General features: G+C 46.4%; 1 protein-coding gene across 3 annotated transcripts in view; it reads right to left on the bottom strand.

Annotated features, from left to right (window-relative positions):
* OBSL1 (obscurin like cytoskeletal adaptor 1) overlaps positions 1-15,117 on the bottom strand; it is a 64,445-nt gene that overhangs the window by 13,959 nt on the left and 35,369 nt on the right. Inside the window, exons 14-19 of one of the 3 annotated variants that reach the window (XM_044438073.1) lie at positions 14,377-14,649; positions 12,983-13,258; positions 10,053-10,328; positions 4,789-5,064; positions 2,918-3,190; positions 836-1,111 (exon numbers count right to left, since the gene is read on the bottom strand). In XM_044438073.1, coding sequence (XP_044294008.1) covers positions 836-1,111; positions 2,918-3,190; positions 4,789-5,064; positions 10,053-10,328; positions 12,983-13,258; positions 14,377-14,649 — 1,650 coding nt within the window. The remainder of the gene's footprint in view (positions 1-835; positions 1,112-2,917; positions 3,191-4,788; positions 5,065-10,052; positions 10,329-12,982; positions 13,259-14,376; positions 14,650-15,117) is intronic. The other 2 variants (XM_044438074.1, XM_044438075.1) reach the window with 2 other exon arrangements.

Here is a 15,117-nt window from a genome sequence, read left to right as displayed (position 1 = left end):
ACTGCCTACACCTGGATATGCCAGAGAACGGAGATACCTCACCGTGGCTGCGGTCTTCTGGGAACAGCAATGTCACGGGGCCAGGGCTTGTGCAACTGAAGCCCTGGGACTCCTGGATTAGCAGGGATGATGGCATCTGCTGTGCTCCTCCTGCTTCCTTGTTCCCCTGAATTTAGCTGTAACCCTTACAGTAGATGCAAGGGGAAGGGCAGCATGGGTTTTCTCAGCAGTGGTATCACCTCACTTGCAACCCATGTTATGTAGGAAACCAAAACCATGGATTGTTTCACCAGGCTACAGAGGCTGTGGGCAAGTTTGGCAAAACACCAAGCCACTTCACCTACCAGTACTGCTAAAGTAGTCAGAATACAGAGAGAGAAGGAGCAAAGGAGAAAAGAAACAAAACCAAGAACAGAAAAAAACAAACCACAGATTGTTCAATCTTCCATGAGACAAACCCTGGGTAGAGCAACAAACCATGGTTTCAATAAGACAGTATCACATGCGAACCAGGCCTATAGATTTGTGAGGAGTCCCTGATGTAATGTATCAGCTCTTGAATGAGCAGCTAAGATCTATTAGCTTTACAAAAGACCTACCCTGGTGAAGATGAAAAGCACTCACAACATGCTGCCTAAATCTTTGGACTCTCCTCAAGGATGTGGCTATGCTGAGTGTCATGATGAGCTCCCACATGAGCTCCCACATGCACCATTATCCAGGAATGGGAACAAGGAGAAGTTACTGTATGCAGGAAGCTTCTCCCCACTTATATTTCTCCATCTCAGTTTGGAACTAGCTTGGAACAGGAGGAGAGGAGATAGGCCCATCTTACCTTGCACGTATGTGTTGAAATGCACCTCATCATCTCCTGTACTGCAGCTGAAGATGCCGCTGTCTCCTGGCTCAGCTTGCCGGATGGTTAAACTACGCACCAGCCCTTCACTGCTCATCACTATGCGTGGCCCAGGGTAAAGTGGCTTCATGTTTTTCATCCACTGAACAGAAGCCTTCTCTTGGGAGAGTCGGGCAACCAGTGTCATAGTTTCTCCTTCCTGGACTTCCACAGGCAGCTGGGCATCATCCTTATTCACTATGTGCACAGGGGGTGCTGAGAACAAGGAAATCTTTTGGTAAGCAAAGTTACCTAAGTTTTGCTATCTATCAAGCAGAGTTGGAGCCAGCAAGAAGCAGGATGAGGAAAACAACAGACCTGGGGCTTCTATTAAAGGACACAAAAGCTTCTGGCTCTTTAAAGATGTAAAAAGGGCTTTAGATATCAACACCCACAACTAACAGAACAGTTATTTTGTAATATCATTCTGATATAGATTGCCTGGCACAAATTCATCATTTTCAGATAGCAATATGTGTGACTTCCTTCTATTCATTATTAACATTTGCAGACAAGATCCTAGGCAAAGAGTAAAGTTTATCAATTAACAGTACAGTCAGTAGAGTGCAATTTGGATTGCTGCTTCAGGAACCAAATTTTCTTAGGCTGTCTTGACATATAGCCACAGAAGTGTCTATTTCATGTTGACAAATTCTCAGCTTCAAGTTTCTACTTCTTAATTTTTTAGTCCACAAAGACAGGATTTTAAATTATGCAGGCCAGCCTTTCTGAATCTGGGGCCCTCCAGAAATGTTGGACTGCAACTCCCATCATTCCTCTTAGTCATGCTGGCTGCTAATTATAGGATATGTAATTGAAGGATACCAGGATAGGGGAAGCTGGTGGAGGCAATGTCAGGTAAAATAGAAGCTAGATGGGAAAAGAGGATTCAAGGCTCAGTGGGTGGATTCCATTGTTGTTTTTCATTATTTCCAGAAACAAATGAAGCCAAATAGGCACTTGTAAGCAAATTTACTTTAATGCAGGTAACTAAAACAAGTTGCAAAATTCCACTGTAATTTGAAAGTAATTGGATAATAAAAATTATCATGCATAAATGTACACATGACCAAAGAAAGCATCAAGTTCTCCAGCAAGGGTGGGGGTGGGCTATAAGGAATGGAGTGGAGTGGCTGCATAGCGGGAAATTAACACACACTCTAGAAATGTTTCCAGCTGTCCTCCGGCCATGCCCTGCACTGGCCCTTTGGATTCATCCCCTGCTCCTCTCAGAAGGGTACAGCACCAGTCCCAAGTGCTGGAAAGCATGCCGCCGCTGCCACATCCCCTCCTGGGCAGAGCCTGCCCCTCCTCCAAGCACCTGTCCTGGTAAGGGCAGGTACTGCCAACTCCCTCCCTCAGACTTTAAAAAAAAGACCTCTGGTCAATAAGACCTCCACTTGCTTTCAGTGTGGGCAGCAACTGTTGGCAGAAGATGCAGAGGCAGGGCACCTGGGAGTCTGCCAAAGTTAAATTTAACCCCCTCCATGGCAGAAGGGAGACAGAGAAGCTGCCTGCTCCATCTGTGTGTCATCGGCCCATTCCATGTCCAGGTTCCTCTGGGCCTGGAAACGGGAGCAGATCTCCAGCTTCCTGTACAAAACCCAAATGCTGCCCAGAAGCCCTGGGGCCACTGCCAGCAATTACTGAAGCAGAAGCCATTTCCTTTACCTGCAGCTTCCAGCTGCTTCTCTTGAATTATTTTATTAACAATAAAAAATTAATGATACTTAGCAATTATATAATGCTTCAGAATGCCACGGTGCTTCACAGATTTTATAGCAGTACTTCTTATAAACAACCCTGTTTTATTCTCGCCATGCTCACCCACAGGGTGGAGGTTCATGGCTTACCCAAGACTCCCTCAATAAATCGTGGCCAAGTAGACTTGAACCAGGACGTCCTGTATCACATCCCTCTCAGCCTTGACAGGACACCAGCTCCTCCCTTCAGCAAGAGGGAATGGCGTGAGCAATCCTCTGCCCCTCTCCACTGCCAGTGTCCCCTCTGAGGAAATCTCACCTGCCACTTGTACTGTGGCCTCCATCCGGTCAGTGCCAGCATCGCACACGTAAGAGCCTGAATCGGCTGGCTTGGCTCCAAGGATGGTGAGCTGCCGGTGGCTTCCGTGGGCTTCAATGTGAACACGCTTGCTGCCTACTAGCTCCTCTCCATTTCGCAACCAGCGCACAGCGGCACTGGGTGAAGACACCTTGCAAGGTAAGACTAGAGCTTCTCCTGCTGCCAAGCAGTGCTGTTCTGGCCCTGTGTTTCCCACAATGGAGATGGGAGGCTCTTAAGGAAGAGAGGAGAGAAAAAGAGGTGTCATTGTACAAAGCAGAGGCAGGCTTGCCCACGTAGGGAGTCCAAAAAAGCCTCAGCACCAGGTGAACACAGACATCAACCCTGATGAAGCAAGCAAGCATAAGGAGCACTACATGGAGGTGGAGTGGGCAGGAGAGTAAGGCAGGCAATATGGTGCTTTTCTGAGCCATTAAAGCGCCAGCAGTAGCAAGAGTCAGGCTCATCTCACTCTCACTACCACCAGACTATCATGAGGCTGGCAGGACCAAATGCTGGGGGTGCTAAGACCCAGGTACTAGGAACTAAGACACCTTTAAGTCATAAAGGCCAAAAAAACCATTCATGGCAACATGATCACATGAATCTCAGCTCAAAAGAAAGACAAAATGTCCTGCAAAGGTAGAGGTAGGCAGTTTGCTCTGGACCATTGTGCACCAGCTTGTCTAGACATAGGTTTGTGCACTTCAGGGTACTGTTGTCAGTCATTGGAGTCACTGGCTGTTCAAACCAGTCAGCACCCACTGGCCTAAGAATATAAGAAGAGCCATACTGGATCAAACAAAAGATCAATCTAGTTCAGCATTCTGTTCTCACAGTGGCAGACCTGATACACCCGTGAGAGACCCACCAGCAGGACATGAAGGCAACAGGGCTCTCCCAGTTATTTTTCCCAAAAAATGGCGCACAGAAGCATAATGCCTCCAATATTAAAGGTATTACATCGCCACCATGTCTAGTAACCATTGATAGTCTTATTCTCCACGAGAGGTGGTTAGCTATGGGGTGTTACCTCACCCCACAACCAGCAGAAGTGGAATAAATTATTTTCAAAAGACAAAAGCCACATGCATTTGCTTGTTTTCATAATACAAGTTGCAGAATTCACTTTTTCTTAGTACACAATTCTGATTGTTGTTTGATTGTTATTTTTAAAACACTAACTATCCACAGCCCTGATTATTGCTTTAAAACCAGTGGGAACAAGATTTAACTCAAGGTATCATTAAGGATGATGAAAGCTTATTTGTTTCAAAGGTCAAAAAGTCCAGTTTGGAGGACAAACACTATGTTCTATCAGCGGTATCTCAAATAGATTGTGGAGATTAAACACTTGGAAGGCTAATTACATGCATGTCAGTAGCAGCAAGAATAAATTAAATTCTATTGGAATGAGCACTAAAGACAATAAATTACAGAATGTGGCTTTTCCATTTTTTTCTTCTGTAATGCCACCAAGGATCCCTCCAAGATTCTGCTAAACAGAGATATCATGAAATGGTAGGCAGGATGACATGATAATAGGTGGAATGGTAGTTTCCGGAAACGGGGAACAAAGGTAACGACTGTGAATAAGATGACCTTTAAGAAATATATGTGGGAAGATAAATTCTTATCGAGTCCTCTTTGCTCCCCCCTTCTGAATGTAGATCACTGAAATAGTATCAAACCAATCTGTAAGATGGAACATGATGCTCTTTCCATGCTACAGACTGTATTCTTGCATTGTAAAAATGGATATAGAGACGCATAAAAGGTAACTGCTCACGAGTGCCCTTCCCCCACCCTCTCCCACCAGGCCCAAGCCTTACCCTCCACTGTGACATAGAAGATGAGGCTGTCGTCACCACTGTCACACAGATACTCCCCTGCATCACTGCATTCTGCGCCCAGAATCACCAACGAATGGCGTGTCCCATCCTGCTCTAGTCGCACATGGTCTGTGTCCTGCAGCTTCTCCCCATCCTTGTACCACTTTACCTCTCCTTTGGAACAAGACAGCGTCACTGATAGTGTCAAGTCCTCCGAAGCCAGGCAACAGTGGTGTGTTTGCAGCTCATCACGCCCCACAATCTGCACTGGGGGGTCTGCCAGCCACAGAAAGTTTCAGTTAATTTTCTGCCAGTCCTTTGTCTAGTAAACATTTTCATGGTACTCTTAATGAGCAAAGCATTTTGCAATCTGTAACACATTCATCTTAACAGCAGCCTTCCTACCAGGCCCAATTCTTCCTCGTTTTACATAAAACATATCTTGAGCACTGTGTAGTTTAAGGGTAGAAAGAGTGAAGCTGAGTCTGGGCACCTAAACTCCTAGGAGTTAACCAGTCCTGTATAATTCTGCAAGTTCCCAAGGGTCTCAAGGTATATTTGACATGTGACGTGGGGATTACATACAGCTTGGAAAAGCTCATATCATTTCTGGCACCCCTAGGACAGGGCTAGGCCACAGCAATATCCAGGAACAAAGGGATTGGTCAGTGTTCAGGACCCAGTAAGAAATATAATTATCAGCTCCAGGTTTGGGGCAAGAAGCTTCCAACAGGCCTCATTCACTCAGTGAGCCTACCCCCTCACTAATACAGACACGGGTTGCTGGAGTTCTTCTTTCTCATCATCTTAACCACCTATTTCCTTCCCCAGCAGAGAGTCAGGGATAAGCTACTTCTACTTTTTCCCACCATCATGGTTTGTCTACTTTTTACTGATGCATTGAAGGAACAGGTCCAAGGGATCTTCCAGAAAGCCCCCTGGAAAGTGCAGGTCCTTTCCAGGTGAATGGCCTTGATGCCAGCCTTCATAACAACAAGTATTCCATTTTTAAAACAAAATGATATTAAGATCATGCTTTGTACTGGCATCAGTTTGGGTGTTTTGAGCCAATGGGTGTACAGAATGCAAGTCCATGAGAAAAATGGACATCGCCATTTTCACACGTGAAGCTTAAATCACCATTGAGCTTCTCTCCCATGGTTTATGCAACAACTGAGGATTGTGCATGCAGAAGAGACAGGGTAGAGAGGAAAAAGAACGTAATAACAATGAGCATCTTGGCCAATGTGGGCTTTACATTTGCATTTCAAGCCTGATTGAAGCAAGAGACTCTTTAAGCAGGTGGGAAAGCATATTTTCCTTTTACACCAGCCTTCCCCAATCTGTCATTCTGGCTGGGCATTAAAGGAGTTTCCAGACAACACATTTGGAGAGCACCAGGCTGGAGAAGACTATTTCGCACAGTACTCCCAGTGCTCTCCCAACCAAAGACTTACCAGATCCACACACATCTTCAGAAGAGTTCACAGCAGGCAGTGCCCCATATAATTTACACACATACACATACTCTTTGTGTGTGTGTGTGTGTGTGTGTGTGTGTGTGTGTGTGTGTGTGTAAAACCCTTTTAAAGATGCCAAACTGGCTTGGGATTGCACTCAGCCCTTTATGTTCCCTCCTAGTTTTCATTATAAATTTTGCAAAACAGAAGTGGCTCCTGAATTATATTCTTTTTAGGTTGTAGGAGAAATTCTTACATCAAGAGCACACATTTTCCACCACATGCCATACAGGCTAGGCAACCTTCCCCCATTTCAAATTTGTTCACTTAAGGAAGAATCATTCAGGACTGCTGTGATTTTTTTTCTTTTTTCTTTCTTTACTTCTTAGCTCTGGCTCAAAAAACAAAAATCAAAGATTATCCTGTCTCCTTGCTTCTGCCTCATCTGGATATGAACTCTGAGAAATTGTACAATAATCACTGACACACTGAATAAACTGAAAACAAAACCACTGCCTCCACAGGCCACTGCCACAAAGACAGCTGCATCTGGAGTTCAGAGCAACAGAGCACAGTGGATTTTTTTCTGTAAAATGCTTTTTCTCCTCACAGAGCAGCAGCTCGTTTTCAATTCTGACTGTACTCCAATCCTACAGGAACACTGCTGCTAAGTCCTCCAAGCTTCTGTAGTTCCTGGTCATTCCCTTCTGTTGGGAACTAAGAATTCCTGTGCCCCTTGGACTCCTGCCCAAACATACCTGGTGTTGCAAAAATATGCTGCAGCTCTATTCCCAAGTCTTAATTTCCTGCGTAAAATGGGCATCTCCTGTGCTGGTGCTCCTCAGTTGTAAAGTCCATTTTGGAGCTGCCCCTGAGATTAATCAGTGATGAAGGAAAGGCTCCCTTGTATGCAGCTGACATGACAGAGGTACATTGTGCCAAAAGACCCTTACAACAAGCACCACTATTTTAATGAGGTATTTCCTGTTGCACTTCTTGTTTGCTAGCTACTGTTGCTTTGTGGAAATCGCACAGAAAGATTGTTGACACCAAGGCAGGGTTCTGTGTCAGGAAAAATGACCCCTGAATCAATGCTATTCATGACCATTTTGCTTACCCCTCCTTAAAAGTGCCAGATGTAGTTATAAAAGCTTTCCATTTTAAAAGGCAGAGCAACGGCTCTATTAATAATAGCCGCTCTAAGCCAAACAACTTTTCTAAGCCAAACACAGGTGGATTGGGCGGGAGGCAGAGAATCCAATTTTCCACCTCAAAAAAGTACAGGCAAAGTGTAAGTAAGTGAAATCCCCCATAAATGGATTAATTGTACACAGCGGTCTCCTTGGGCATTCCTACTGCTGCTGCCTTGCAGAAAAGCAAAAAAATTAGGCTGCCAAGTGAAAAGGAAAGAGCTGGGGGTGGGGAAGCTCTTCTGCTCAAAGCCAGTTTGTGCGACACCACATAGGAATGCACCAAACTGACATCAAACTCTGAAGATCACCTCTGCAATGGCATAACCAACAGCGTGCAACTATAAAGCATATAAGTAGCACATTTTGACTAGAAGCTGGAACTGCACCTCAAAAAATTGCAAATCAGATCCTTTAGCAATGTAGCCACAGTTACTCTAACCTGATCTAGGAAAAAGTTAAGCTTTAGCCACTCTGAAGACCTGAGAATGGTCATGGCTCAGTGGGAGAACACCCTGGCTCAGAGCCAGCACTGGCCGTGGTTGCTGAGTGACCTTGCACCAGTCACCAGCTCTCAGTCTAAGCAACTTTACAGGGGTGTTGTAAGAAGAGGATATTTTGTAGTACCTTGTGAGAAAGGCAGATATAAATTTAATAATAAGCAATAAATAAAAAACAAGCAAATGTTCGACACGCAGGAAGTTCCAGTTTCTATCCCCATATAAGGCTTGGAAGTCTCCTGTGCCAACCAGGGCAGATAACACTAAGGTAGATGGGCTTGACATAAGGCAGCTTCTGAACATCCAAGTAGGTCAAGCAAAATAGTTGATTTTCTTACAATAGCATGAATCTGACTACCCCAGTCATAACCTATGTGAACAGGCCACTGTTAATGAGCAACTAACTTTTGCATCTCCCCCACTAGGCAATTGCCTCCTATCTCATAATAGCAAAAGAATCTTAGAGGCTGAACAGGACTAAAAAAAATTCTCCTACTTTAGTGTCAGCCCTAAGATGGAATCCAAAGCACACGCGAATCAGCTGTAGATTTACACCACCACAAGAGAATGCCACACAGATACAGAGCAGGTCTCCCCATGAAAAGCATGGCTTAAGAAGTTGCTCAATAAAGAAAACTAGATGGGGGAGCAGGCTCCCTGCAATTCACTGCGGTCCCATACATTTAAATCTACATGACAATATGACCTTCACTAGTTCATGCTCAAGGGGCAGGAGTTCACAGTTGTGGTTTTTGAACCTGATGCCAGCATCACTGCTGGAACAAATTCCTATACTTCATGCACATCTCTAAGTGTGGTGATTTTCAGGGACACAGGACAAGATGCTTTCTTGCCTGAGGGGCAAGCCAGTTATTATCAAAGCCACAGAGCCTCAGGCCCGGAGGCCAGGTCCATCCCCTGGAATTCTTCTGATGACCACCCCCCTTCTATTCACCCCATTCCCTATCACCCCATCACAGATCATTGTGCAGTTTTCCCATTCTAAATGTTTGCAGTGCTTCTCCTAGGATGTATTTTCCAGCAGCAGGAGATTGCAGCTAATCATGCGAGCAATGTTGACCCATTGCCTCCAATCCTGCTCTACACTGGCATGTGCTTCCCTGAAGCTTCTCCAGAATGGAATTGGATCCTCAGGCTGAAAGAGGTTCTGCAATGCGGCTTGGACTACACAGGGGCTGCATTTTTTTCCTGTATAGTACAAGGGGGTGTGGAATTGCCACTGGGATTTCAGTGATCTGAGCAGCCTGATCCTTTCTTCCCCTGCCACATTCACAATGTGAATTGGCTCCCCTGCACAGCTGTGAAAGCTATTTGAAAGTCCAAATTATGCCTTCCCATGTTAAATAGCAATGACAACAACAATATGGATCCTACTTCTTTTCACTCATTCACCAGAATCCACCGCCTAAGACAGGCCATAGGTGGGGCCAACTACAAGAAAACCCAGGTTATATACAATGCCTATGACATTGTAGTCTAAGGTTATAACAATAACGTCAGGAAATCTGTGGATAATGCCTGGAGTGCTCCCAGAACTAGAAGTACAAACACAGAGACCCTGGCAGGACATGAATGCGGAAAGCTCAAAGAAAAGCCAGTGCAAGCAGAGGAGCCAGAAATCCAGTGCAACCGTATCGACACTAGCTGAGGATCATAAAAAGCCAATGTGAACAGTAAGCAGAAACATCTCCCCAGATCTGGCTTGTACTGGTCAGTGGTGTTCGTACAGATTGTCCCCAAAGTTACTCAAGACTATTTCTTTGGGAAATGGTTTTTTCCTGCCTCTGCTCACATTACCAGGTGATAACATGCCTAGGTTTAGGCCATAATGTCATACTAATGCCAGAGCACTAGCTTTGACAATCAGACAGCCAGTACTCATGCAGGAGCTCTGGCGCAGCTTTGCTCAAGCTCTGTACAGCAGGCAGTACGAGAAGTTTGGCTCACAGATGAGAGGATCTGGGATGGATCAGTGCACTGAATCCATCCCACTGACACTGGCTAGGACCCCCACCCAGCAACCACCCACCCTCAACACTCTCAGCTCAGCTCCCACCCCTGGTGGTGCCAGGGTCCCTGAGCACTGCACTCACCAGACACCTGGATGGTGAAGGCCATGGTATCATCAGCAGCGTTGCAGATGTACTTCCCAGAATGCTCTGGGCCAGCGGCAGGGATGACCAGGCACCGCCGGGCACCCTCTTCCTCCAGGACAAGGCCGCTGTTGGCCTTGAGCGTGACACCATCCTTAACCCAGTGGACAGGCGCATTCCCATGGGAGAGCACACAGGCCAGGGTCACTGTCTCCCCCGTTGAGGCTTTCAGGACAGAAGGAGTCCTGCAGGGCTGCACGATCTTCACAGGGGGCTCTGGAAGAAGAGGGCAGGCAGCCCAAGTTTGAAGCAGCCACTGGCAACAGTGCTGTTGCTGGACCAAACCAACAACCTCTGAATGGTGAAACGAATCTCCTTGCAAAGAGAGCCCTTGGATCCATGGAGTGAGGGACACACTGAATCTGTTTTCTCCATGGGCACACAGGAGCAAATCCCCTTCCCAGCTAAATGATATGTTTTAAGGTGGTCAGGATCCCTACTTTACAGAAGCCCCATCTGAGGTTCATCAGGGGCAAAACCACTGTATGAAGATGTCCTCCACCTGACAGAGTGTCAGATCCATCCGACACTGAGCAGGTGGGAAGAGGAGTAGGAGGGAACTCCAGGAAGTTACCCATTAACAGCTGACTTCTGGATGAGCAGTCAGAGCAGGCAGGTAAATCACCTGGTCACAGTCTTGTGGTATTCATTTATTAATTATTTCTAAATTTGCATCTTTACACATAAATCAGCACATGTAAACATCATGCAAATCTGTGCTTTCTTTTTCCTCTTTTTGGCAAGGTAAGTGGCCACCCTAGCAATATATGTGTTTTTCCTCTCTTCTGTGTTCTTCCTCTGTCTCCAGAAAGGTACTTAGACAATCCACTCTTCCATGTTTCTTGTAAAGCTGAGGCAGTGTGTCTTACATGCACGCACGTACGCACGCACGCACGCGCGCGCACACACACACACACCACCACCACCACCACCACCACCACCACCACCACTGTGTGAGGAAAAGAGCTGGGAAGGTGAGATGCAAGTTAAAGCAGAAAAGGTGCTAAAGAGGAAAGAACCAAGAAGGTCCTCCTATCTCTGTGCACCACTGCTGTTCTGCTAATTGCAGGAGGTATTTTGGGGAGGAAAAGGCAGAAAAACCCTGAAAAAATACCTTACATGTGACTGAGTATCACATGTACTTTGACCTGATTTCCTAAAATGTTAAGTCATCCTGAGAGCTCTCTTCAGTAATTATGTAAAGCCCAGTTTTAGATAGCCATCAGAACTCAAAGCAGTATTCGTGTACCTCTCCCATGTGTTATGCTTACGTTAACTGGCTTTCCACGTATTTCCATTCAGACACCCAAGAATAGAACCAGCTCTTTATGCTGCAGCACCACACACCCTTGCCCTTGATTCATGCACAGAAGCCTGCTCTGGCAAATCTATATCCCGCTGAGAATAAATGCTTGCGTTGTTCCTAGTGCAGCCATGGCAGGGATGCGTTGATGTGAAGAATATCACTGCCTTCCCAAGTAACCCTGGGGAGTCTCTATTTACTGTTTCCTTAAGCACACCTTTAATGAAGCTCTGGCATATCCAACACAATACTTAGCCAGCAAAAATTCCTACATTGCATTCTGAGAATTAACGGGTCCTAATAAGAGTCATATTAGGACACACACTGACACTGTGGAGTTTGGACAGTGTGGATCCCAAATTGCTGCTAGTAGTCTTTTAATATTAGAATACTAATAGGGTCATCACATGAAGCTGGATGGTGGCAGATTCAGGACAGATGCAAGGAAGCACTTCAACATACTGCACAAAGTTAAACTGGGAATTCATCCCACCCAGATGTAGCAGTGGCCACAGTCACTGAAGGCTTTAAGTGGGGCTTACACTCATGTGTGGCTGACGCATGCAAGCTCCATCCAGGATGAGAGCCAGAGTGCCACTGAACACCGATCGCTGGAGAGGGCCCTTGCCCTCATGTCCTGCTTGCGGGCTTCCCAGAGGCCTCTGGTTGGCCACTATGAGGAACAGGATGCTGGACTTGATATTGACCTTTTGTCTGACCCAACAAGGCTCCTTTTAAGTTCTAATGTAAACGCAAACAACATCATTCCTACAGCACCTGCACGAGAAACATCTGAGAATCTGTGCAAGTGCTGCCAAATAAAATACCCAGGTTGCATTGTGAGGGACACGTGTGCCAGCTGAAATCGAACAAAACACAAATAGGTGTGGTGGCTAGATAGCCAAGTTTCCTTTGTATTTGCTGCATTTCCATCTATCTTCATTGCTACATATTCATGATCTCAAGTAAAGCAGGCTTCCCAAACCTGATGCATTCCAGATGTTTTAAAGCACAATCTTCAGCATTCTTGACTATTGGTGATACTGGCCAGGGCTGAAATGCCAAAGAAAGGGGTTGCAGGAGGGCATCAGGTAGAGAAAGCTACCATAATGTATCCTTGTGCAAAATCCTGCCTGGCTCTGCCCCTGCTTCTCATCATCAGCTGAGGAGGGGAGAGCGGGATGAGTCATAGCACAATGACATAACATCACACCTCTTTGAGACTAGGGTGTAAAGAGACACAGAGTGATGGCAGCTCTCTGTCTCTTAAAATATCCTGTTTATCCCTCCTATTATTTTCATTTCCAGAGGTGTTATGGCTATTATGCACACTGAGTGCTTTAATCAGAATGGCTTGTGGAATCATATCCTAAGCCCCAGAAAAAAAATCTACAGATTAAAATTGCCAATTCAAGACTGGGAGAACTATGGGGCCACAAAAGATTAGCCAGTCTGAGCAAGGTTGTGCTGTCAGATGGGTGCTTTTAGAATGCAAGGTCCTGGGCTGGATTAGGTGATGATACTGTTCTTCCCCAAGAACTCTGGATCCAGGAGTGGGGATGCTCACCTGAAACCCTGACATCAAAGGAGACAGAATCATCCTTGGTCTCACAGATGTATTCACCAGCATCTTCAGCACTAGTCTGCAGGACAACCAGACGACGCTCAGCACCCTCCACCTGAAGCAACAGGTTGTGAGTCTCATCCACCTCCAGGCCATCCTTGAACCAGCGCACAGGGGCAGTGGCATGTGACACTTGGCAGCTCAGCTCCAGGCGCTCAAATGCCCACACCTGCTTCTCCAGGGAACGCTCGGCTGGCTGCAAAATCCGCACTGGGGGCTCTGCCAGAACAACACAAAGCAGGAGCTTATGAGGCCTCATCTCCTCCCATGTCTAGCCTTGCCTCATGCCCTACCTAGGACCCACTACAGGTTGCATGTAAAGATGGGTCATTAAACCCTGCTTTAGCTGCTTCTAAAGCAGGGATGGACAATTTGTGGCCTACAGCTTCTTGCATCCCTCACTTGTGGTTAAGTTTGCTAGGGCTGAAGGCAAACAAATCTGGAGGGCTACAAGTTGCCCATCTCTATTAAAAAGGAAGGAGGTCATGTTCAGGTGGGTTTGGAGAAGCACTAAACAAAGGTGTGAGGGGGTTCTAGCAGGACTTGGAGGGGTCTCTTTGGAAAAGAACAAACTTGTTACTTTTATATGTAAGTATCCATTGATTGACTATCTATACCTCTCAAGCACTGAAGTTCAAACAGCCTGTTTCTAGGGAAAAGTAGAATCAGGGGAGGACAATTGTCTGCATGGGAACAATAGGGAGAGCCACTTTTCTGCCTCCATTTTCCTGCAGATTCATTCTGCCCTGCAGAATAGATGGCTATTAGGGGAAACAAGTTGGGGTTGGCCAGGGAGGAGAGCATAAAGAGATGAGTGCCAAGTTGTAGGAAGGCTACGCATCCTCACACCCCTGCTTCCGCACTAAAAAATGGTCTCCCTTTCCCAAGGCCACTTTTTCCTAAAAGAAACAGCTGCCACTGCCTGAGTTTAAATGCATTCATTGGTGTGCCATGTGTCATGAGTCTGACTTTTTAAGTAAGCCCTTTCCAAGACCATTCCAAGAGAGATCCCTTCACCTTTGTGCTGTGTTCCATATGTCTTTGGGGGTAGGTATCTTTGAGCCAGCTGGGACACAGAGAGCCCCTATCACAGGACTGCCCTCTTCTCTTTCTGCATGAGAGGACACAGAAGCACACTGCTCTGGTGCACTCACAGGCAAAAGGCAGGGGGCCAAAAAGGACAGAACCAAAGCCCCAAATCGACTGTGGAACGAGCACCTGAAGAAGTACAAGAGCAACAGCAGCCCATGTATATTATGTCAAGGATGAGTGGCAGCATTACTTGGGGCTTAAAATGGACCAGCAGGGAGAGAGGCATACCTTGGAGAACAGCTCACCTGTGATGGTGACATTGAAGAAGACGGAGTCGCCACCCGTATCACAAGCAAACTCCCCCGTGTCCTGAGCCTGGGCCACAGGAATGACCAGACGGCAATGAGGCCCCTCGCTCTCCAGCAGGAGGCCCTCGCTTTCCTCCACTTCTTCCCCATCCTTGTACCAGCACACGGGAACCCCAGGGCGGGAGAGCTCACAGGACAGCACCACACGCTCTGAGACCTGGTAAATGTGGGCCGCCTCTGCATTGGAGCGCACAACTTGAGCAGGCAGCTCTGCAGAGGGAAAGGACATCTCAGAACAAACACACAAAGCACACACAGTGCATCCTTTCCAGCTTGAGCCAGGTGGAGAGATGGAAGGAGGCCCTGCAATTCACTAGCTTTGGGCAGAGAAGGAGAGGGCACATTGTTAAACTGTCAGCTTCCAGTAATGCCTTAGAGGTGGAAAAGCACAAGGCCAATGTAACAACAAAGAGATCCTAGTGCTTGCAGTGTACGTGTGCCATTTTAGAGTGCTACCAAGGCTGCTGCTAACAGCTGCATAGTGACCACATGTCTGCCTTTACAGAGGACAACCTCTGTTTGAACGCATTCTCAATTTAAGGATTCTAAGGTTTAAATGCCAAAAATCATCAGAAGGCAGCAGGGGCCTGGAAGTTGCCCATCAACAGACAGCAGAGGGAGCAGGCACACAAGTCACCGGGTCACACTCTTCCCAATTATAGCAATGTGCACTGTATT

Source organism: Varanus komodoensis, unplaced genomic scaffold (genome assembly GCF_004798865.1).
Source record: "Varanus komodoensis strain SLA01 unplaced genomic scaffold, ASM479886v1 scaffold32, whole genome shotgun sequence".
Lineage (NCBI taxonomy): Eukaryota > Metazoa > Chordata > Lepidosauria > Squamata > Varanidae > Varanus > Varanus komodoensis.
The sequence above is the reverse complement of the archived record's forward strand: the minus strand, read 5'-3'. Positions and strand labels throughout refer to the sequence as shown.